Source organism: Furipterus horrens, unplaced genomic scaffold, assembly GCF_987537825.1.
Source record: "Furipterus horrens unplaced genomic scaffold, mFurHor1.1.pri manual_scaffold_11, whole genome shotgun sequence".
NCBI classification, from domain to species: Eukaryota; Metazoa; Chordata; class Mammalia; order Chiroptera; family Furipteridae; genus Furipterus; species Furipterus horrens.
In genome coordinates this window covers 12,012,088-12,035,155 of record NW_028327181.1, presented here as the reverse complement: position 1 = coordinate 12,035,155, position 23,068 = coordinate 12,012,088, and the positions used below count along the sequence as shown (strand labels likewise).

The following is a 23,068-nucleotide window of genomic DNA, read 5'->3' as shown; positions in this document are numbered from 1 at the left end:
AGTTGGCTGAAGCCCTATTGCTTTGGGGTGGGGGGGTGGATGGTGCTAAAGAGCTCTTGGTGGTAGGACCACTTCCTCTTCATCACAGGCCTCAAGGATGGCGGCCACGTGCAGATCCAGGCAGTACCTGTCCTTGCAGATCACGTGCTGGACGCTGCACAGGGTAGCCTGGGTATTCTGGTTGATGGTGGAACAAGAGGACTTTTTGTTTTACAAGGACCTTGATGAGTTCACCAGACAGGTCTTCTGAGCCCCTTGGAAGGGGACTCACAGAGTGAAGTTAACCACCCTCCCCTGCAGTAAGAAGGAAGCTGCACCCCCAGCCCTTGAGCAGGGAGAACATACTCACCGTCATCCAGAACGACCAGCAGTGGAGCCAGGAGGTCACACATGCCCTGGACATAGCCGATCTCAATGTGTTGCCAGATGTAGCTGCGGGAGACACAGTGGCTCAGTGCAGATACACACATCCTGCCTCTCCAGCCCACTCCTCCTCTGCCTCCTCTGCGGTTCGGTCCCTCATCCCTCAGCTGGACCATGCCCTCCACCTCCTGCCTGCATCCCCATACCCAGTCTCACGCTCTTCAAACATCACATGCTCAGCGACCAGGATGACCTTCCTAAAGTCCTGCATGCTCAAAAATCTTCACAGGCAGCCACTGTGTGACAGGACAGTGCCCAAACTCCTTAACTGGGAGTACAAGGCATTTACAGTCTCTTCTCAGTCCCTCTTCACATTCTCACCCATCACTTTCCAGCACGTCTTCCTCTCCGGCTACACGGAGGTATTTACCTTTGTACAGATAAAGCACACACTCATGTCCCTATGCTTTTGCCCTAGCAGTTCCCCTGTCTGCAATTCCCATAAATGATAGCTAATATTTAATGAGCATTTACTCTCTATTCAGCCCACTACACATGTATTACATCATTTAATTTTCATCATCATCCTACAAAAAAGGATCCCATTTCACAAATGGACACAGGCACAGAGAGATACGTGACATGCAGAGTCACATGCCTAATAATAATCGACAGAGGCATATTTTGAACCCAGATGACTTCACCCCAGGGTATGTGCTTCTAACCTATAGGCCAAATGGTTTCTCCAGTTTCTCTTAATTTTGCCACAGTCCACCGTGAATGTCACCACCTCTCTGAGGCCATCCATGATTTTCCGCGATGCCGTAACCAGGCAAAAATCAGTCTATCCTTCCTTCTCCCCAAGCACTTTTTCACTTTAATGTAACATTATATTTGAATCTCCTAGACTAAATTCTGAGAGGCAGTGATCGCGTAGTTAAGAGGTGGTGCTTATTCATGAGTTAGAGCAAAGTTTAGAAAACCTTTTCCGAGAGGTTTCCAGCTTTGTAGGTCACGTGTTCTCTGGCTCAACTACTCAACTTTGCAGAAGCAATTGTAGACAATATACAAACAAATAGGTGTGGCTGTGTTCTAATAAAGCTTTATTTACAGAAACAAGTGATGGGCTGAAACAGCCCATGGGCCATCATAGTCCTTTGCAAACCCAAGTCAGAACAGAATGGAAAGGGCCCAGAATGTATATTATTGAGCGTGAAAAGCAAGTTGTAGAAAAATAGTTTGTAGTATACTCCCATGTAGGTAAAAACTTTAAAACATGTATGCTACTATATTATATATCATATAACAGCAGCCCCCAACCTTTTTGGCACCAGGGGCCAGTTTTGTGGAAGATAATTTTTCACGGACCAGGGTAGGGGGGATAGTTTCAGGATGATTCAAGCCAATTACATTCAAGCTCACCTCCTGCTGTGCAGCCCAGTTCCTAACAGGCCCGGACCACTACCTGTCCGTGGCTCCCAGGCTGGGGACCGCTGTCATATAATATACCAACTGTTCTATAGTATATGCTTTATACTATATATATATATAGCTTTGGACGATTGTTCCCTAATAGGTTAGCAGCAGTTACTTCTTCTGGGTGACTGGCACATGGAAGAAGTTTCTCTTTAGACCTATGAACTTCTGGTTTCCTTGGCTGATTTAGGTTTTTAATATGCATGGGTTACTTTCATATTTTCAGAAACAAAAGGAATGATTTTTAATGAAAAGTAATAAGCAGCCCCAGATCTTGGCTTAAAGAAATAAAGCATAGATTCTAGAGGCCGAGAGATGCGGGAATGAGTCCCCGCTCAGCCACTGCCCAGCGGAGAGACGGAGCAATGCGGTGGCCCTTGCACCTCCACCCCTGGCCTGTGAAGGGAGCCAGTGCTTCTCTCACGGGCTGGTTGTGAGGACTAAGCGAGACGGTGTTAGTAAAGGGCTCAGGAGAGAACTTGCTGTACAGTAAGTGCTTAATAAATGTCCTTTGTTATTATCATTACTGGGACGGTTGTACTGCTGTCCATGGGGGCTGGAGTCAGACCCCAGGGGGGCGTGGCGCCAGCCGCAGGGGCTGCAGTTCCCACCGGGCTCCCTGCCATCACTCTGCCATCCCCACCGGGGCCCCTACAGACCCAGCGCCGCCCCCGCTGCAGCCACCTGCACATGATGTTGCGCAGCTTCTCCAGGTTGCCGGGCGTGAAGTACCAGTAGTTGCGGTCACACCTCTGCACGTCCTTCTCGATGCGGTGCAGGTTCACCGTGTACAGGTCCAGCAGCTCCGGCTGCCGCCCGGCAGGGGAGATAAGAAGGACAGTTACACCCCAACTCCTCACAGAGGCCATCTAGGTTCTCCCCCAACTCCTACCCCTCTCCTCGTCTCACTGGAAACAACATCCTCTACCCCGGGCCAGTCCGGTGTTAGACGTGGTTTCTGCTGCTGTTTTTCACTTTGGATAGAACAACCTGTAAGGAGCGAGGACTTAATTTTCCCCGTCTTATAGATGAAGACACTAAGAGAGAGTTACTCCTGCAGCTGGAAGGAGGCCCCTGTCTGCTGAAAACTGGTTAAGAAGAATGGAAGAACTAAACAGGCGTCCAACTCTGGAAATGCACCAGGCTTGATGCCTTGACCCAGGGCAGGACAACAAGAGCATTTAAAGACCGAACATTAACCCCAGAAGGCAAGACAATACCAAAGCCAGCTTCTGCCTTGAGGGAACCTGCCAAAACGGGAAAATTTAAGCTTGGATTTAAGGGTGTTGTGGTCCCACACTCCTTAAGGTAAGCAATCTAGTAAGAGACCTCCCCATATTAAGGCAGGACCCCAAAGAGCCACCCCCCAGTGAGGGGAAACCAGAAAAACTAACATCCTGGGGTCTCAAGGACAGTTGCCCATCTTGATCATGGAAGCCAAATTAAGTGTAAAAGATATCTCCCTGGATAATTAACAGACTCAAATGAGGTTTATAACTTACGCAAGTTGATAACCCAAATCCCACTACCTAGGCAGTCTGAGAAGAGCAGAGGATCTACTTTAAAGCGGCCTCAGGTTGGTTATACCCCTGGGTTCTAGGAAGAAGCTAAAGAAAGCCCTCTCTCGAGGAATCCACCTTCCACCCAGGCCTCAAATAACTTAACAGATAAAAGTTCCAAGAATGTTTCAGAAGAGATTTAGGAAACGGGCAGAGAGCCTGGGGGTGGGGAATTAACAATATATATATGTATATATATATGCAGCAAACTAAGAAAAAGGAAGCAGAGACTGGAAAATGAAAACATTTAAGTAAATCACAATTTTTTACAGGCGAAAAAAAATAAACGCAGGTGGGAAAATGGTGCATACGTTATATTATTATAATGACAAACTACTAATTAGTCGTTAACTAATATACGGCATAATATGACATGTAACATTCAATGACATTGCACGGTTGGGAGTGGGAAAGGTTCCACTTATGTGCAAGGGCCTGGGGGTGGGGAAGGAAGAGGACTAAATGCTCTTCTTCCATAGCTGGCAGTCAACAGATAATGTCTAAAATGGAAGAAAAGCTAAAAAAAGATAAAAAAAATAGCAATACAAGCATGTTATTTACAGACACAAGGGTAAACCCCAGATAATCTGGGCAGAGTAACTGCCCTTGCCTGTGGGGAGGGCACCCGGGGCAGTTGGGACAGACAACCTGTGGCACGTTTGTACCCAGCCTCAACAGAGTATCTGGCCCTTCCTACTACCGCCGTGTGTACCTTTGACAGAAATAACAAGTCCTTTAATGGACGCAGGGGGTTCGCAAACCTCCCCTGGCTCAGACCTGAGTGTGAGGCAAGATGCTCCTCACCGACGTTGCTAGTGCTTGAGTGCTCGCTCTGTGCTAGGCACAGGGGCTGCGACTCAGTCATTTTGAAAACAACTCAGAAGACAGACTGGGAAACTGAGGCTCAAAAAGAAAAAGTGGCCCATATGAGCTGGTCACTTTGAACCCAGGGCTGTTTGACTGCAAAGCCCGTGTTCTTTAGTATCAGGTCATCTTCTCCCCCGAGTGGATTTCCACAGAGAGCACTCCGTGGTGGGAAGAAGCAATGACCCAGAGGTCATCTGGATAATGGAGGTTTGGGGGTGCACTCCCTCCCTACCGCAGCTGTAGAAAAGTGAGTGGGGGAGAACTCTAGACACTTACGGAGTAGGTGACGCCGCTGGAAGACACAGGGGATGCCTCGTTGTTGGCAGACGTGCTCACGGCCAGGGAAGCCAAGGCAGGGAAGAGACTCTCCATCTCAGGCTCCTCGGAGAGGTTGTCCTCACTGTCCCCCTGGCTATGCTTCTCCGCCTCACCGCCCCCCCAGCCCTCCAGCAGGGTGCCCTCCTTCTCAGGCAGAGCCACATCCATGCTGCCTGGGATGGACATGAACTCGTCCATGCTCTCATTGGCGAGGAGGTCACTCTCCAGGCTGTCCTGCACGACCAGCTCCTCACGAGGAGCCTCATCCCGGGACGTGGTGGCCTCGCTGCTCTGCCCTTCGTCCACACTGCTGTCCCCAGGTCGTAGCACCAGGGAGGCATTCCGCTGGGCGTCCATGACGCTGTCTTCTGTACTCAGGCTGGGCTCTGAGTGCTCCGAGAGGCCAGAGGAGAAATTGTGGGAGGAAGGATGGCCGGAGTCTGGGGAACAGGTGCCATTCACCAGGTTCCCATTGGGGATCTTAGGCTGTTTCTCTTCCAACCTGCCTTCTGTCTCCACCTGCTCCACTTCGTCCACAGACTCAAACACCTAAAGACAAGGTGCACAAAGACAGGTGGACTAAGATGAGCATTGGTGCTGCTTCCAGCAGTAACCTAAATATTCATCAACAGGGGACTGGTTCAAATGTGGAACGTGCATGTAATGGAATACTACACAGTCAGTAAAAAGGAGCGGGGCAGAACAAGCTATAATACATGCTCCCACTTGTGAAGAATAAAAAAGTGATCTCTATGCATTAAAATGCACAGAACAATCCAGAAAGAAACAAGGAAGCATTGCAGTTGACTATGGAGGGATTACTACGGAATTTAAATGGAAGGAGAATACTTTCATCCTATAAACTTATGTGCACATGATTTAAGTACAATATAGTCAACAACATAAGGATGAGTCTAAACAGAGTACATTTATATCCATGGGGTTGACTTTTATGGATCAATTTTCAAAAGTACTCCAATACACATATGACCCTTGACGATGTCGGGTAGGGTGATCGACCACTCGCACAAACTATCACATGTAACTTTTGGCTCCCCCCAAACTTAATACCTTACTGCTGACCTGAAGCCTTACCAATAATATCAACAGCTGATTAACACATTTTTATGTTATATGTATTATACACTGTATTCTTACAATAAAGTAGACTATAGAATGAACATGTTTTTAAGAAAACCGTAAGAGGAGATGTTTACAGTACTGTACATATTTGTTGAAAATAACCCACATGTAAGTGAACATGTACCATTCAAACCCCATGTTGGGTCAACTATACATAAAAATCTCAAAACATGTGTTTCTTTCTGTCCCCTGAGCGTATTTCATCCAAGGATAGACCAGATAAGACCAAGGCATCTGAAAGGTTTCTGCTCCGTACAGCTGTGTCACCAACTTGATTTACTTCTAGTTTCAAATGTATCTGTTTTTTAATTGCTTTCACTTAAACTGATTTAAATTATGTAAAAAAAAAAATTTACCTAACTCCAAAGTCAAAACTAAAAAACAAGGTATATTCAGGGAAATGTGGCTTCTTTCCTACCTCACGTCTGTAGGGAACCATCTGACTGGTTTTTGGTTTATCTTTCCATTTGTTTTTGAAAACAGATGCAAATACATGCAGATATTAATATTTCTTCTTTTGACACAAACAATGGCATAGTATGTACATTTTTTTTGCACTTGGCGTTTCTCTTCAATATTGAGGAAGATTCAATGAACATCCTTTTTCAGTGAACGAAGTGGAAAGTTGTTGAACAATATTTAAGTATAACGGTGTTTACGTAAACATTTTAAGACTACGAACACTGCAATATATTGTCTACCTACCGTCTACGTATTTGTGTGCCTGTAAAGTCTTACAGAGGGTCTGGGAGGAGACACAGCAAACTGATAGCAATGTTATTTCTAGGGATGGGCAAAGCCAAATTTAACTTTCGCTGCAGCATTTTAATTATTTTCACAGGGAGAATAGATTCATATGTTACTTGTGTAATTAAAAACTCAATCTTTACCGCTAGTACAAAAGCAAAAACAAATAAACCAAAAGGGAACCCCCAGATGATGGATATCCAAGTCCATTACCGCAGGTTGGAGGGAGGGGATGGGCAGGGCGGGAGCGGGGCCTGGGGAAAGTCACCTGAGTGCTGCTGCTGGAGTCGCTGGGCAGGCGGATGTTCTGGGGGCCAGAACTGCAGCTCTGCGAGGACTGAGGGGAGAAGAGGCGGGGGGAGCAGGTGTGAGGCCACACTGTCCTGGCTCAGGGGCCCTGTACTGAGCTCAGGCGGGGCTGCAGGGCTGAGGGTCAGGAAGTCCTGTTTTATTTCTATTCCTGACTTAAGTCCCCTCTCAAGGCCTCAGGTTCCTATCTGTAAAATGACAGAGGGTGGGGGGGTCTCACTCCCTGCTCCCTGCAGCCTCCTTGGAGGCCATACTGGCCTCTGGGCTTCTGCCTTCCACTCCGGTAACCCCTTCTTTAATTGCTCTGTACTTGAGACTGCTAGCTAACGTTTTAGTTCAAATCACAGTAACTTGTACGAATGGTTCGATTTTCTTACTCCCTTGTTCTATACGTGTTTTTTGCTTCTAGTTCCTGCCTACTCTGATGCTAGGCTTGGCCACGTGACCTGCTTTAGCCAATGGGATACTAGCAAAGACCACAGGGCAGAGACTTAAATGCTTCTGTATGCCTGTCCTTACGACCTCTGTTCGCTGTGATAACATACCCAGGTGAGCCAGCTGAGGATGAGACGTGGAGTAGTGCCGAGTCACGCCAGGCATGTGATAGGGCCCCGTGAAGGTCCACAAAACTTCTAGTTGACCTTCACAGTTCAGAACTGCCCTGCTGACCCTGACTCAGGAGTGAAAGTAAATGCGTGTTGCTGGAAGTCACTGACCTTTGGGGGTGGCTTGTTACACGATATTAGTGTGGCAATTGATGGCTGATACGTCACTAGTACAGGGAATTAACTTTCTTCTCAGCTCCTGCTCTGGGCCACTAAACTAGAGATTCTGTGACAACAGGTATGTCTGAGTTGGTCACTGAAGTATTCCTGATATTCCAGAACATTCTTGACAGTGCATGGCACATGGCAGGCACTCAATAAGCATTTGTTGAATAAATGAAAGTCTAGCACTGTGGTAGATGCTTTATATACACTATCTTCTTTAAGCTGCACAAAACCTCTCCTTATAAATGATTATTTCCACTTGACAGATGAGGAAACTGAGGCCCAGAATATGAGTGTTTGCCTGAGTCCCCAGAGCTAGGAAATGGTGAGGCTGGAGTTCAAACTCAGGTGTGTCAGACTCTAGAGTCACCTTCCACCCAAAAACTAGGGGTGAGACTCTGTCCCAAGGTCCCAGATACTAGCCCTCACCGTTCCTACCTCAGCCTGATGGAGCGGATCCTGGCTCTCATACCTTCACACCCTACCCTCACCACATCCCCGCTCCGAGGTGACCCGCCCATCACCTCGTTGCTGATGGTGGAGTCCCGATGCATCATCCGGTGCAGGTGACCATCCAGGCTGGCCCCTGATGAGCATTTGGCCAGGGCAGCCGCATGGGACTCCCGCTCCCTCTGCCGCACAATCGCCTCGCAGCCCAGCCATTCAGCCATGGTCTGTGTGTAGCAGGCATGAATCTGCTCATCCACCTGCCAGGGCAGATACAAGGTCACCTGAAGTGCTGGGACCCCTGGGGAGAGTCAACTCCACCAGGAAGACCAGGTGGCTCTGACCTGGGATCCTGAACCCTGGGAACACCCACCCAACATTCATAGCATAACATCCCACAGACATTAACTGAGCACCTACTATGTGCCAGGTACTGGCTAGACCCTAGGGATACAGAACAGTGAGCAATGCTACTTCTTTCTTTTGATCCTTCCTCTCTTCCTATCTCATTAATAACTTTTCTATTGCTACATGTTGACTTGACAACATAGGGTTAAACAAAAGTATATTATTAAAATTAATGTCACTTTGATTAGAAGACTCACACATGTGCCACACACATGAGCAGATGCAAAGACTGGTGTTACTAATAGAGTGTATTCTAGCTAGTGATATTCTGTTGATATTCATGTCCTGGTATGATAATGCACTACAGTTCCATGTTTTCATTGGGGAAAGTGGGTGATTCCCAGTGCCTTAACTAGGAATTGAACTGGAGACTCCTCGGTTTACAGGACGATGCCCAACCCATTGAGTCACACCAGTCAGGGCACCTCTATGATATTATTATTACAATGTGAACTTTTAATTATTTCAAAATAAACATAAAATTATTGTGTATGTTTCATTTTACTTTTAAAATTGCAAAAGTTTGGCAGTTTCTTATAAAACCAGGCCTGCAAAAACATTTATAAGTTTCTTATAAAACTAACCACAGGACCCAGCACTTGCACTCTTGAGCATTCATCTCAGAGAAATGACAATTTATGCCCATATGAACACCCATACATGAATGTTCATTGCAGCTTTATTTGTAATAGCCAAAAAACTGGGAACAACCCATCTACCCATCGACAGGTGGAGAGGTAAACACGCGGGGTGCACCCATACCATGGAACACTACTCAGCCATGAAAGGAAACCAACTATTGATGCATACAACACCTCGGACAGATCACCAGAGAATTATGCTTGGTGAAAAAGTCAATCCGAAAAGGTTGTATACGGTAGGATTCCATTTACTATATATAACATTCTAGAAATGGAGACTAGAATAGTGGTTTCCTGGGTCAGGGAGGCAGGGCTGAGTGGGAGGCACGAGGGCCCTCGCAGCACCAGAAGTGCTCAGGGTGTTGACTGTGCTGGTGACACACAAACGTACACGTGTGATAAAACTGTAGAGAACTAAACACGCACACGTGCGCACACACAGACAAACGAGCACCAGTCAATCGGGGAGCCTAAGTGAGATCGGTGCATCGCACCAAACCAGTGCCCTGGCTGTGACGCTGGGCTGTCTAGCTTCACAAGGTTACTGCTGCGGGAAATTGGATGAAGGATACATGACATCTCTCTGCATTATCTCTTAACACTGTACGTGAATTGACAATTATCTCAAAATAAAAACTTTTTAAAAATGACACCTGTGGCTTGTGCTGTATTTCTACCAGACAGCGCTGCCCTCGTGCTTCCTTCCTGCCCCCCGCCCCACCTCCGGCCCCGCCTTGGTCCAATGTGGGACCAGAGCCCCACAGTGCCTGGCTCCTTTTGATGCAAAAGACCCCACTGTCCATTGGGGGGAACTAACCTCCTTCCTTTCTGTTTCTGTCATCCCAAACTGGTAGTGGCCCAGCAGGAAGGGCCACACAGCCTTGCGGATCTCGGGCTGGATGCCCCCGTAGTAGATCAGGCGCAGCAGCTCCTGCTCCTCGTAACTCTGTAGTGGGGGCAGGGGGAGAGCAAAGGGTCTGGTCAACAGAAAACTGGGGGCAGACTCTGTGACCCAGCAGTTCTGCTTTTCAGACGTCACTCTTAGAGATCCTGGCATGAATGAGCAAAGCTGTATGTCCCCAATATTCACTATGATATGCTATGGAAGAACAAAACCCTGGGATCCCCTCAACTGCCCACCAACAGGAAAACAGTACACCCCTAACATGGGCCTATCACAGAGTAAAAAGGGCAGCGGGTGCACCTATTAGCACCTACACTAGGAGATGTTCAATGTGCATTGTTCAGTGGAAGAAAGCGAGATGCAGATCATGTCTAGTGTGAACTCATTTTTGTTAAAAAAAATAAAGCAGCCAGTGTATAATGAACTTATATTTCTAGTTAATCTTCAGTCAATTTTTTATACTGTGCTTACGTGGGAACATTGTCTTGGAGTTTTTAATCTTGACTAAGCTCTAAGAAAATTGTTTTAAAGCAAATTAATCCACAACGAACATTTGCAACTTGTTCTGCATACACTAATAATTTGGGAGTGCACTAGGATAACATTAACAACTGTTCTATCATGGAGCAGATTTTTCTCTGCTATTTTTTAAAAATTCATTTTCAGGCACAAGCTTTGCAGGTACAGTCAGTGAAGCTGAAGGACCAGTAGGTCGTGTGTGTGTGTGTATGTGTGTGTGTGTGTGTATGTGTGTGTATGTGAAGCACCAGTGACTGCCGCAAGGCTGCTCTGAGGGCACTGGGATCCTGTTTCCTCTCACTGCTTTACTTCACATTCCAAGATTAAAAGCATATTTCACATCTTAACGCTAGTCTTAGATGTATCCAACCACAAGGGCAAAGCCAGCCATTCTTTTCAAAATTTCCGCTGGGAATTTTGGTTTGTATTATGTAGACAACCTTGTCAAAGCTGTTTAAAAATCAGAGAATTGATTTGTGGCTGAGGCTGTGAACTCTTCATCAAAAATCCACGTCTATTTTTCCAGGAGTCCACAGCTGGACTCCATTTCCCAGACTCCCTTGCAGTGAGAAAAGGCCACGTGCCTGGGTTCTGACCAATGGGATGAGAGAGGAAGTGATGTCAGCTATTTTCAGGCCAGGGCTTGGAAGAAGCAGGTGTATTTCCCTCACACTCTCCATTTCCCCTGTGCTGCCTGGAGGTGGAGGACCATGAGTTCCTGGAGGATGGTGGGGCCACAAGACTGGCAGACCTCGCTGGAAGGTAGAGAGGCACCCACTCAGCAGGAATGCCCACCCAGGAGTGTTAAGTGAGCAAGAAATAGACCCCAGTGGTATCAATCAACTGAAATAGCAGACTATTTATTTTTGCAGTTCAGTCTACCCTAATAAAACAATGAAACCAAGAACAGGGAAAACATGGCAAACAGGTTGTAAAAGGACTGCAAAAACATTAGATGGAAAATATTCATTTTTGACTAATTTATTATTTCAACCAATTTGTCCTCAAACGAGTACCTCCCAAACTGGGGAGATCATTAGAAGTATTTGGGGAACTTTAAAAAAAAAAAAAAAAAACAACTCTTGGGCTCCACTCCCAGAGATGCTAAATCAGTAAAGCTGGAGTGGAGCCCAGAAGTCAATAAATCTTTTAAACTCCTCGGGAAATGTGTACTCTCATCGACTGCGGGGAGTATGAGCACCATGACCTTTGAGGAAGCAGGCTGGCACATCCATTTAAATTTTAAATGCACATGAATCAATTTTATTTCTAGGAATCTACTCTCAAAGCACCCATACAGGAAGGATTATGCTTATAAAGATGTCAACTACAGCACTGTTTGAAATAATTTTTTGAAAAGGAAGAGGAGAGATGGCTATCATTACGGAAAAATTAGAATTATGGTTCACCCATATATGAAGTGCTAAGGTTCTAACATTCGGTATTTCACCTAGAGATTTGAAAATACAACCTTAACACAGAAGTAAGCTGGTCACTTAAAAGACAAATATGTCACCTCCTTTAAAAGAAATAAATTTACAGATACATCTATATAGATATATCTATGGATGTGTAAGTATAGAAAATGTACAATAGGGTCTATGCCAAGGTAATCCTATTCAATGATTCAGGGGATGAGAACTAGAGGAATGCAGCAGAGGTATGTATTCTTAATTGTATTGTAAAAGACTCCCTCCTTCAGAGTCCAACTTCAGGCAAGCTCCAGGGAGCCCTCTTTTTGACTAGACTTCATCCTCAGGCCCTGTCGTCCACCTGCCCAGGTCCGTTGTAGCAAGAATCCTGTTGTTAGTTTAGTGAGAATCTGCACCTTGATCTGATCAAGATCCTCACCCCAACACTTTATGTACAGATTATTGGCCTGTTTTTAGCAAGAATCCCCCACCTTTGATATCTCCTGTTAATAAGTTTCCATCCACTGGCCCCCTCTCTCTGCTCATTGGCCATCAATCAACAGCTATCTTTACTGTATTTGGAATTGAGCTAAACTCTATTCTGATGTCTCTTTCCCCTCTTGCAATAGTACTGAATAAAATTTGTCTTTACAGCCAAAAAGTAAAAATAAAGGTACAAATTTAAAATACTAAAAATGTGTATTCTATATATAAAATTTGTATTCTTCATTCTTGGAATTATTATAGTACATAGGCATTCCTCCTGTACAGAAAAACAACTGTTTTTGGCAAAAACGTAAACCAACCCTTCTGTTTGTCCAGATTTGGAAACTAGTTTGTTTTTCTCACCAAGCCCCCCAACAATCCCAGATCGGTACACAGAACAGCACCTTCCCCCAACGTGGGGAGGCCAGTGAGAACCTAGTGCTCACCAGCGTGGCCTCCCCAGGTCCTGGGTGGAAAGGCACAGGGCTACCTGAGCCACCAGGTTTATCCGGCGCGGAGGAAACGGATATGTCCTCCAAATGCCTGCTCTTGGCAGCTGTTAAACCAGTGTTTTTCAAAGTGGATTCCACCTTCCACGACCCATGGGAGGTGCTTTTCTAACAAAGGCTTCTGTAGCCAAATACATTTGAGGGAGTGTTTGACAACCCCCCCTCCCCCCACCGCCAACACCCCCAATTTCCTGAGAGTGACAAGCATATTAGCATAGTCAAGATTCAAAGAAGTCCTTCAGGATACTGAAAGCTTTTTAATCTTATTTCCCAAACTATTTGACTATGACACTTTCTTCAAACGTAAGCATTTTCCTTTCAAGGACATGTGTATCCTAATAAAAAGTCTCAGAAATCTATCTCTATGTGAAATATCCAAATGGTAGAATCTCAGGTGCTAACACACAGGTGGGAGAGAGTTTTGAGCAGCAGTCTTGTGTTCTTGGTCGGGCTGTCTCCCTCTAACTTAGCTACTGTCAACATTCTAAGTAGATGCAACTGGATTATACATTCCTTCCCACTGGGGACTCACAGCACCTTGTGCAGGACTGAGAGTACAGCTGGTGCTTAATAAATGCTTACTGACTGATTGATTTTTACTCCTTCTAGATGAGCATGTGCATTTTCCATTGTCCTTGATCCTCAGGCCATGGGCCTTGGAACTCTCAAGAAGAGGAGGGGACCTTCAATTGGGGTATGCAGAACTCAAAGATCACAACATCCGAGTCCCCACAAGTAGGTGGGTCTATTCCCTAGATGACAAGATGCCCTCCCCACGCCCTGCAGTCTGTCTGTCTCACCGCAGGCTAAGCCAGACCAAGCCTTACTGTGCTGTCCTGAAGGTACTGCTCCCAGATCCCGGCCGTCAGCCCACGTCCAGCATCACAGGGCAAATCTGGAGACACAATCCTGTGGTTGACCAGGGCTGACAGGTGGGTCCTCACGGTGGACAGGTGTCTGCAGTAGGCAAGCCCTGCAGGGCAGAGGGAAAGGGTCACCATCCACCATCCAACCCTCCTTGCCTTGTTACACGGAGTCTCCCACGGCCTGTCCACAATCTTACAGAGCCCCCACAGCCCCACCAATTCTCACCATCCCGTCCTTTCCAGGTAAGGAAGGTTAGGCTCAGAAGGCTAAAGTCACTTGCTGGCTCTGTGACCCTCGGGAGGTCCTATCACTTTTCTCAACTTTGGTCAGGGTGACACCACCTCCTCTGCTGGAATCCAAGGTATTTAACTCACAGGCTGGAGGCAGAGAAGGAGCAGGCAAGAAGGGGCTAGGGATTCTGCAGGTGTATTGTGCTTGGGGGTGAGAGAAAATGGGAGCGGTGGAGCTGAAGCAAGAGGGTCCTGGCAAGTCATAACCGAGAAGATGCTGAGGGTACCGGTCTGCTTTCAAAGATAGGCCTGCCTGCCAACCTTCACCCAATCCATCCTGGGCACCTGGAGGGCACAGAGCCCGGCACACAGGCTCCTGTTTGTGTTGACTGTGTACCTCTCTTCTGGCTCTCCCCACCATCGCATCCTAAACTCCCAGAGAGGGCCTGAGGAGTCAACCCTACCAACAGTGGGGTAACCACGATGATGATGGTGATGATGATGATGATGATGATATAATGACGAACCCTTACACAGCACAGATTATGTGCCAGGGAGTTGTCCCTGGAGCTTACACAACCTCACCTAATTCTCGCCCCAGCAGGTGGCCCCACTATCTCTATGTCGTAGATGAAGATCAACTGAGGCACAGGCTGCTTTCATCATTTGCTCAGGCCACACTGCTAGGAAATGTAGACTTGGGATTTGAACCTGCCTGGCCCCAGAACTTGAGCTCTCAACCACCATCAGGGATGAGCCACGTCGCGTATGATATCATTCAAGACTTCTCTCCACCCCCGCCCCTTCCTCCAGGAAGCTCTTCCCTTTGGGTTCTATAACTGCTCACCCAATGCCTGCTCCATGCCTGGCCCTGCATCGGGCACTGGGGATGGGCGGTGACAGAACAGGCAGAAACCTAGATCTCAGAGAGCTCACGCTCTCCCTGCCTCTCCAGGCATTCTGGGATACGACCTGCATGGCTATGTCACAGGCCAGTATAGGATGTGTTCATACTTTTCTAGAATCTTACACCTGCCATGAATTTATATGGCAGAGTGGAAAAAAACAGAGCCTTTGCAGTCAGGCAGGCCTGGGTTTGAGTCCCAGTTCTGTTGTTTATTAGCTGTGTAAACTTGGGCAACTCACTGAGCCTCTCTGTGCCTTAGTTTACTCATTTGTTAAAATGAGATCATCGGAGCACTTATATTATGAATGGAATTTTTAAGTTATTGGGGAGATATCAGGCCACCCTTCTCTTCTGCTCCTGCCCAGAGGAAAAGCACATGGACAGTTACTGAGCAGCTGTGAGGTGCAATGCTAGGTGCTAGGGGCTTTATTCTGCTTGTCATTCAGTCTTGAAAACAAACCCTCTAAGGTGGGCACCAGAAATGTGACAGTGATTAAACCAAACCCCTGCCACCAAGGAACCCCACTGTTCACTGCCCTCTCTTAGGACCAAAGGATAATCTTCATCCTCAATCTGTAGATGAGGAAACTGAGGCTCAGAGAAAATAATGTAACTTCACCAAAACCGGGCATCTAGGAAACAGAGGAGCAGAGGTCCAAATGCCAGAGCCAGGCTCCCTCCCATTATTGCTGGCATGTAGCCAGCACTCAGTGAGTGCTCCCGGGGGACCACAGTGACAAATAAGGTCAATACGCACATCCATAGAAGGCTCTGGACAGGATCTGATACTTCATGTTGTCACAGAGAAGCTTCAGGGGAGCCCTGCAGGTGGAGGAAAAGGGAGACACTTAGAGTAGATCCGCACGCAGCCCAGGTTTCCCGGGGAGGAGCACAACTCGTTATCTCTAGGAACAGATTAGAATGAACGGATCAAGGGGACTGTCAGGGCATTGTTTCTACCCATACAGTATCACTGCCCCTTCTGCTATCAGCGTGGGAGTCACTGCCCAACTCTGTCCCTGTGGTTTGGGTGGGGCTGATTCTACCCAGTACTTGACTCAGACTGGAGTTACAGAGATTTGGTCAGAGGTGGTCATGTGATCCAACCTAGGCCAATGAGAATCAGCCCTGGGATTTTTGTTTGAACAACTGGGAAACAAATGCTCTTTCCCCTGATTGTGTTCCTAAGCCAGTGGGATATGGGGCAGTGGCAGCTGGGATCCATTTTTGCTACTGCATAGAAAGACCTGCCTGAGAATGAACCATCATAGTGGCAAACAGAGGCAAGAGATAAAGAAACAGAGAGGTTCCTGTTTTGAGCCACTGGACCCAGCCAGACCTGAAGCCACAGCACCTATGGATTCCTCATTTCTGTCAGCAGAGTTTCCTTTTCACTTGAACCAGTTTGAAGTTGGTTCCTGACACTTTCAGAAAGAGTTCTGACTTCTAAAGTCACCCAACTAACCCAAGCAGAGCCAAACTGGGATTCAGAGTCTTTGACTGCGAAGTAGGTGATGCCTCAGAGATTCCCCTTGCTTGGGAATTTGGAGGGTGGGTGGCTTTTTGGCTGAAAGAGGAGAGAGGAATAAGACCCCAGCATTGCTGGAAAAAAAGAAGGACTCCTGAAGGGAGTGTTGTGCATTCTTGCAAAGAACAGAGTAGAGCAATATTTGCTTATGTATCCTTAAGACATCCAGGGGACACCCAGCAAAATCCAGGGAGACTGAGGAGGCGGCATGGCTGAAGTCCTCTAGTTATACACGGAGGCATTAAACTTTAAAGTCTCCCTCTTTGTGCCCTCGGGTTGGTGAGGCTCAGGCTTGCTCAGATTACATACGAACAGCATCTCTCTGACAGCTGTCCCACAGTGTACTTGGCTATCTGCAAAGTGGTGAGCTCGCTGTCACTAGAGGTGTGTAAGAAGATTCAATGAGAGAGGGTACTAGGTTAGAGCAGCATTTTTCAGTGGTCCATGGACTACCAGTCCATGATCACTTGGAATTTCTCTAGCATGTAGATCCGTAGGCCCCACACAGACCTACTCAAGCAGACATCTAGGATGTAATCCAGGAACCAGTAGGCTTTGCTACCTCCCCCAGGTGATTCTGATGCACGTTAAAATGTGAAACTATCCAGTGATATCAATGCTTCTCAAACTTAAAAGTACACACATATCTTGGGATCTTGCTAAATGCAGATTCTGCTTCACCAGGTCTGGGATGAGAAACTGAGAATCTGATCAGGTAATAATGTTTCCACAGACCACACACTGAAAGCCAGGGCTTCGGAGACTTCAAACATTTAAATCTAGCCCCCACCCTTTATGTTCCTACGGCTGAAGACTGACCACCCACTGGGGCAGAGACCCGGCAAGAAAAAATGGATTCCATTCTCCCAGGCCAGGCAGGCTGGGTCAGGGGGAAATAAGACCATTCTCATAAATGGGCTGACTAGTTCCAAAAAGACCAAAGCTCTATGTGCACGGGAAGAATTGAACTGGGGAGTTAACTTTATACAATAAAACAGTGCATCATTTATCGAACATTATCGTGTGCCAGATACCACATGTTGGTCATGTTAAACCATTATCTGATTAGTCCTTACAACAGCTATAATAAAGTAAGCATTAGTGTCCCCATTTGGTGGAGGAGCAAACCGAGGCATGTGTGGTTGTCATTAAGTAATTATTTCTGGTTTCTGCCTTCTAGGGGCACAAGAGAACTGCACTTCCTGGTCTCCTGTGAACAGGGCCAATGAGCTGTGAGTGGAAATAACAGCGGCCCCATTTGGGCTGGAGCACTTAATTGCTAGTTTGACTCCCTCCCAAGTCACCTTTCCCTTGATCACTGTAATTGGCAATATTCAAAATGGTGGTGGCTCCATCAGCGGGGACCTTTCATGTGGACAAAGCAGAGTCCCCAATGGACCCATAGTAGACACATGACATGCATGACAAAGAAACCTTTGGTGTAACTGCCACTGAGATTTTTAGGACTGTTTGTTACTGCACCATACCTTGTTTATCCTGACTGATACATGTAAGGAAGCTCTGACAGCTAGGACTTCACAAGAATGGGATTTCACCCAGACCTGGATGATTCCAAAGCTTCTAAAGTCAGTGCAGGGCAAGTAACGGGTACGTCCAAATCTTTGGTAAATCCTTCCATTTCCTCCATCCACAACTCAAGCCCCTCATACCTCTCATGGTTGCAGCCATTGGTTGAGCTACCATCAGCCGAGCCACTCTGTGAACAGGATGAGCAAGAGGTTCTGCGAGGACTGGGCTGCCACAGGGATGGCAGGCTGCTCACAGAGACATCCATCAGGTCCTGGGGCACTGTGGTGGGTAGAAGAGGCAGAGGAAGAGCCCTGGTTGAGCCTACGTGTGTCACAGGAACCTCACCCCAAAACAAGCAGCTCACTCCTAGGCCAGCACAGGGATAGGAAAAGTCCCTGAATGTCACAGTAGGAAACAGCAACCCCAATCATTGTTTGACCCAAGTCCTTGAGCCCACCTGATCCAATGAAAGCCACCACCAAGATTTGGGGCCCGCAGAAAATGGGTAGAGCTGGTGACAGTGAAGAGAGAGAGGAAGAGAACACGGAGAGACCAGAGCCAAGAAAGGAGGCCCAATCCCAGAGCAGGAGGCCAAGCCTCACACCATGTTGTCATTCAGCTACCCTCACAGGAGGCTGACGTGAAGGACAGGGAGCTGCTGGGGGTTTCTGGGGAAGCCAGAGTCTCCAGTCCCCAGAGGTAGACTCTCTGGGTGACAGAGTCTCTGGTGGTGAGACAGAGGGAGCCTGACTCATCTGATGAGACAAGGCCCACAAGGGCAAGAACCCAGAGGCGTCCTCCAGGGATGTGGGCACCTGCGCTGTCCATGGTCCTGAGCAACACAGCCGCTCCACCAGCCGGGGCTCATGTGGGAGGCTTGTTAAAAAGCCGTAAGCCTGTATCCCACCCTGACCTACTGAATTAAAACCTTCTGGTGACACAGCCCTTGAGTCTGTATTTCAAAAACCATTTTATGTAGCAGCCATGCTTGAGAACCAAGGAGGCACAACTGCTCTCCTAACTCCTGGACTTCGGTGATGCCTGACCAGCTGCTCCCAGGCCACGGCACTGACAGGTTCCCTTACTGCTTTCTCTCCCAGCTCCATGAAAACCGCAGCATCTGTAATGCTGCAGAGCAAACATGCCGGGCACATATACATTATAATTTCTGCAGTTTAACTTCCTGGCCGCCTGGCAGATTGAGACAGGTGCCAAAAATATTATTTTCTCTAGGACAGGGCTCAGTAAATATTTTCTATAAAGGGCCAGGAGGAAAAAATTTGGGGGTTTACGAACCATTTGGTTGCTATTGTTACCACTCACCTCTGCTGTCACGGTGCAACTGCAGCCATAAACAAAATGCCAACAAGTGAGCATGGGTGTGTTCTAATAAAAGTGTATTTACAGGCGCTGAAATGTGAGTGTCATATCATTTTCACCTGTCACAAAATATATTCTGCTTTTGATGTTTTTTTCAATTTTTAAAAAATGTAAAAACCATTCTCAGCTCCCACTGTCACATGAGGCTGGATGTGGCCTGCAGGCCCTAGTTTGCCAAGACCTACTCCAGTAGGTCAGGGGGGTGCCTATGTGCCCCAAGTGCCACATGTCCTTAAGGACCCCTGGTCTCCTCCCTCGGGCTCCAAGGGGGTGAGGGTGTTGTGGACTCAGCCCCACTTGTCATCTGGGCTCAATGGCTGCCCACCTAATGGCAGCAGACAGCTGCCTCCAGAATAAGGTTTTGGGGGCCACCAAAAGTGGCTCGTTACCCTACTCCCCCTCCCAAGCAGACTCACCAATGAGCTCGCCGAGAAAGACCAGCAAGCACTGTATGTTCTAGAAAAATGGCCCCAGTTCTTAGTCAGTCTCAAGGAAGTATAGGTAAGCTGTGCCCACATGTGGCAAGCATGCTCTTGCCACCCTGCAGATGTCACCAATGGGTCCCTTTCCTACCGAACCCACAACACTCCACGCTGCACCCTGCAGGGGACAGGCAGGACAGCACAAGGACATCGATTTGTCTTTTGCCTCCATCTCCCTTGGGACCAGCACTCAAATGACAACATGGCGGAGGTGGCCGGCACCCAGACCAGGGGGATGGGGGTGTCCAGACATTACTGGGGGGCTGCTGCTTCAAGCTCGGCGTGGGGAGGGTGGTGGCCCGTCTGGTTTGTGCCCACTGGCTGCCCCTGGCCACCACCAGCGTGGACCGGCCCGCAGGAACCGCCATCCAGGCAGGGCCCATGGAGACGGGCGACGTGCGGCCCAGTGGGTCGAGAACAACTTGAGACATAAAACAGAAAGCACCAGTGAGAGGGGAGGTCTGCGGTGGCAGCACACGGCAATGACCAGAAGAAACACCTCCTTGGGCCTGACCCTCCCCGCGCCCCCCCAGCTCCCGGGTGTCACGCGTGACTGATTGGAGGAAGAAAGAACGGTGATGTTTATGAAGGGCCTCCGATGTGCTGGGGCAATGCCAGGCAGAGGCGTGCCTTACCATCCTTAATGGCCGGCTCAGGGGTGCATTTCCTCTCTCCTTTTGTAGAAGAGAAAACTGAGGCTCAGAACGATGGCACAACTTAGTCTCCCAAGGTCCCCCAGACGGTAACCGGCATAGCTGGGCTTCCTGACTTAAGTCCCCGCTCTCCCCTTCCACTAACAACAGCTACCGCTTACTGAGCACAAGTGCTACCGCTGCCCCCTTTTCCAGCTTAGGAAACTGGGGCCGGGAGTATTTAAGCAGCGTGCCCAAGCCCAGCCAGCTAGTAAGTGGGGGAGCCAAGATCCCAACCCAGAGGGTGAGACCCCGAGATCCTAGCCAAGCTCTCAGTGTTTCCCCTCGGCTGCCATCTCTTCATACTGTCCTCCCTAGACCGGCAGTCCTCGAAGGAGGCAACTTTTGTCCCCCCAAGGGACATTTGGTGATCTCTGGACATCTTTTTGGTTGTCACAACTTGGGAACCAGCTAGATGCTACTAGCAACCAGTGGAAGAGGCCGGGGATCCTGCCTAACACCCTGTAAGGTATGAGACAGTCCCCACCTCCACACTAACAGCTCTTCAGCTCCATCGTCAACAGAGCCAAGGCTGAGAAACCCTGCGCCAGGCCAGCGCTACATGCATAATTTAAAATTTTCTAGTAGCCACACTAAAAGGGTGAAAACAAACAGCAGGCTTCTGCAAACTCTTTCTCTAAAGGGCCACGCCGTAAATATTTTTGCCTTTGTGGGCCATGTAGTTGTCACAGCTATTCCACTCTGCTGCTGTGGCGTGGAAGCAGCCACAGACAACATGTGAATGAATGAGTGGGCTTGGCCATGTTCCAATAAAGCTGTATTTACAAAAACAGGCCGCGGGCCGCACTGGGCCATAGGATGGGGTTTGCCGATTTCTGATTTAGGCACTTCCCCGGAAAGAACTTTAACCCTCTCACATAAGCATAAAGATTATTGTTGTTAACTCTCTGTGGCTCAGGCCGCTGAGAAAAAAGCAACCAAGAATGGGGTCACCATTTCCACAAGAGCTGAAGCTGACCTTGAGGATGAAGGGAGTGAAACCAGACGGACTTCTCCTCCCCAAACAATCTGCATGGAGTGGCAGTCAGAGGCACATGCTCTGGAGCCAGACCACCTGGGTTCAAATCCCAGCCATGCCAAGGATCAGCTGTGCGAGCCTGGACCAGTTTCTTAGCCTTTCTGTGCCTTAGTTTCCTCCTCGAAAATACGAGGGACAGTGATGACAATGGTACCTGTCTGGGGAGCTGTGGTGATGATTAAATGAGTTAAGACACAGGCAGCACAGAAGTGGGCCTGAAACACAGTGGCACTCCATACACAACACCTACTACTGCTCATTGAGCACCTGTCACGTGTCCCGTTAGGTGTTTGATGTATCATCGCACTGACTCCTCAGGATATGAACCTGGGTAGGGGGCACTGTTCTATTCTAAAGAGAAGCAATGAGGCCTGCAGGTGCCAGGACACTTGGCCACACCGCAGTGGCAGAGTTGAATGCAGTGATGTGAGCTTTTCTCTACACCAGTGGTTCGCAAGGTGGGCAATTCTGCCTGCAGAGGACACTTGGCAATGTCTGGAGACTCTTCTGTTTGCCACAACTTGGTGGGGAGGGGGCAGATTTGCAGCTCGGCACCTAGTAGGCGGAGACCAAGGATGCTGCTCAACATCTTATAATACACAGGACACACTCACCACAAAGAATTGTTCCACCTGAGGAGTCTTGTTCTAAATACACTGACTTGGCTGGGGTTTCCTCAAAGGCAGGCAAGGACTGGAGCACATGTAGTTTATCTGGGAGGTGTTCCCAAGAAGCATGGGTAGGGGAGAGGTGAAGTGAGACAGGAAGGGGAGGCGGAGAGCCAAGGGTTGGTTCCTACGTAAGTTACCACCACGGGCAACTCAGGCTTGGTCTCCTGGGGGGCCTCCCGGAGTTGCGCAGAATACACACTTCATTCAGAGTGTTCTCCCTGAGGGTGAGTGAGCCGGGCACCGGTACACCACCTCCTGCCGGCCACTGGCCGAGGGCTGCTCCAGGGAGCACCGATTCCCTGACACTTCCTTGTGTCTCACCCACGGGCAGAGGAACCTTGGTGGCCAGAGAAAGTCCTCAGGCAGAGACCCTGAGTCTGGGAGCTAGCAGTGGGGTGGCGTGCACCGAAGGGCGTGGATGGGAACAGCTAGCGTCTCTCCCGCTGGCACATGCTGGGTCCTAAGAGGCTAATATTGATCTTCCCCAAATAAGGGACATCCAGCACCCAGCCTGGCTTCCAACAAGAGCCTACAAGAAATCTGTTGGAGGATGAGCACCTATGGAGAGCGTTTTCTGGGAAGGTGGCCACAGGGCCATCTGGTCCTCGCTGATGCATCAGCTCTCTGGTGGGGCTGCAAGCCACGGCCAGCCTGGGACGGCTCCAGACCCTGATCCGGGGCAGGAACGGACATGGTGATGAACACTTCAGGACACTCTTTGGTTCTTAATGATGCAGCCACACAAGCATTGGCTCCCAACTGGCCATAAATGGAAACACACTAACTCAAGCCACGTGAGGCCTTACAGCCCCACACCCCGGATCCAGCTCTGTGCTGGACAAGAGATGGGGTACTAAGAGGCCG

At 48.4% G+C, this 23,068-nt stretch overlaps 1 protein-coding gene across 1 annotated transcript in view; it reads right to left on the bottom strand.

Annotated features, from left to right (window-relative positions):
• SGSM1 (small G protein signaling modulator 1) overlaps nt 1–23,068 on the bottom strand; it is a 64,952-nt gene that overhangs the window by 7,171 nt on the left and 34,713 nt on the right. The window contains exons 13-22 of the mRNA XM_090257315.1: nt 20,059–20,223; nt 18,081–18,219; nt 15,640–15,704; nt 13,706–13,851; nt 9,866–9,994; nt 8,077–8,259; nt 6,742–6,810; nt 4,542–5,132; nt 2,524–2,648; nt 350–432 (exon numbers count right to left, since the gene is read on the bottom strand). Of these exons, the coding sequence (XP_090113441.1) occupies nt 350–432; nt 2,524–2,648; nt 4,542–5,132; nt 6,742–6,810; nt 8,077–8,259; nt 9,866–9,994; nt 13,706–13,851; nt 15,640–15,704; nt 18,081–18,219; nt 20,059–20,223 (1,695 nt within the window). The remainder of the gene's footprint in view (nt 1–349; nt 433–2,523; nt 2,649–4,541; nt 5,133–6,741; nt 6,811–8,076; nt 8,260–9,865; nt 9,995–13,705; nt 13,852–15,639; nt 15,705–18,080; nt 18,220–20,058; nt 20,224–23,068) is intronic.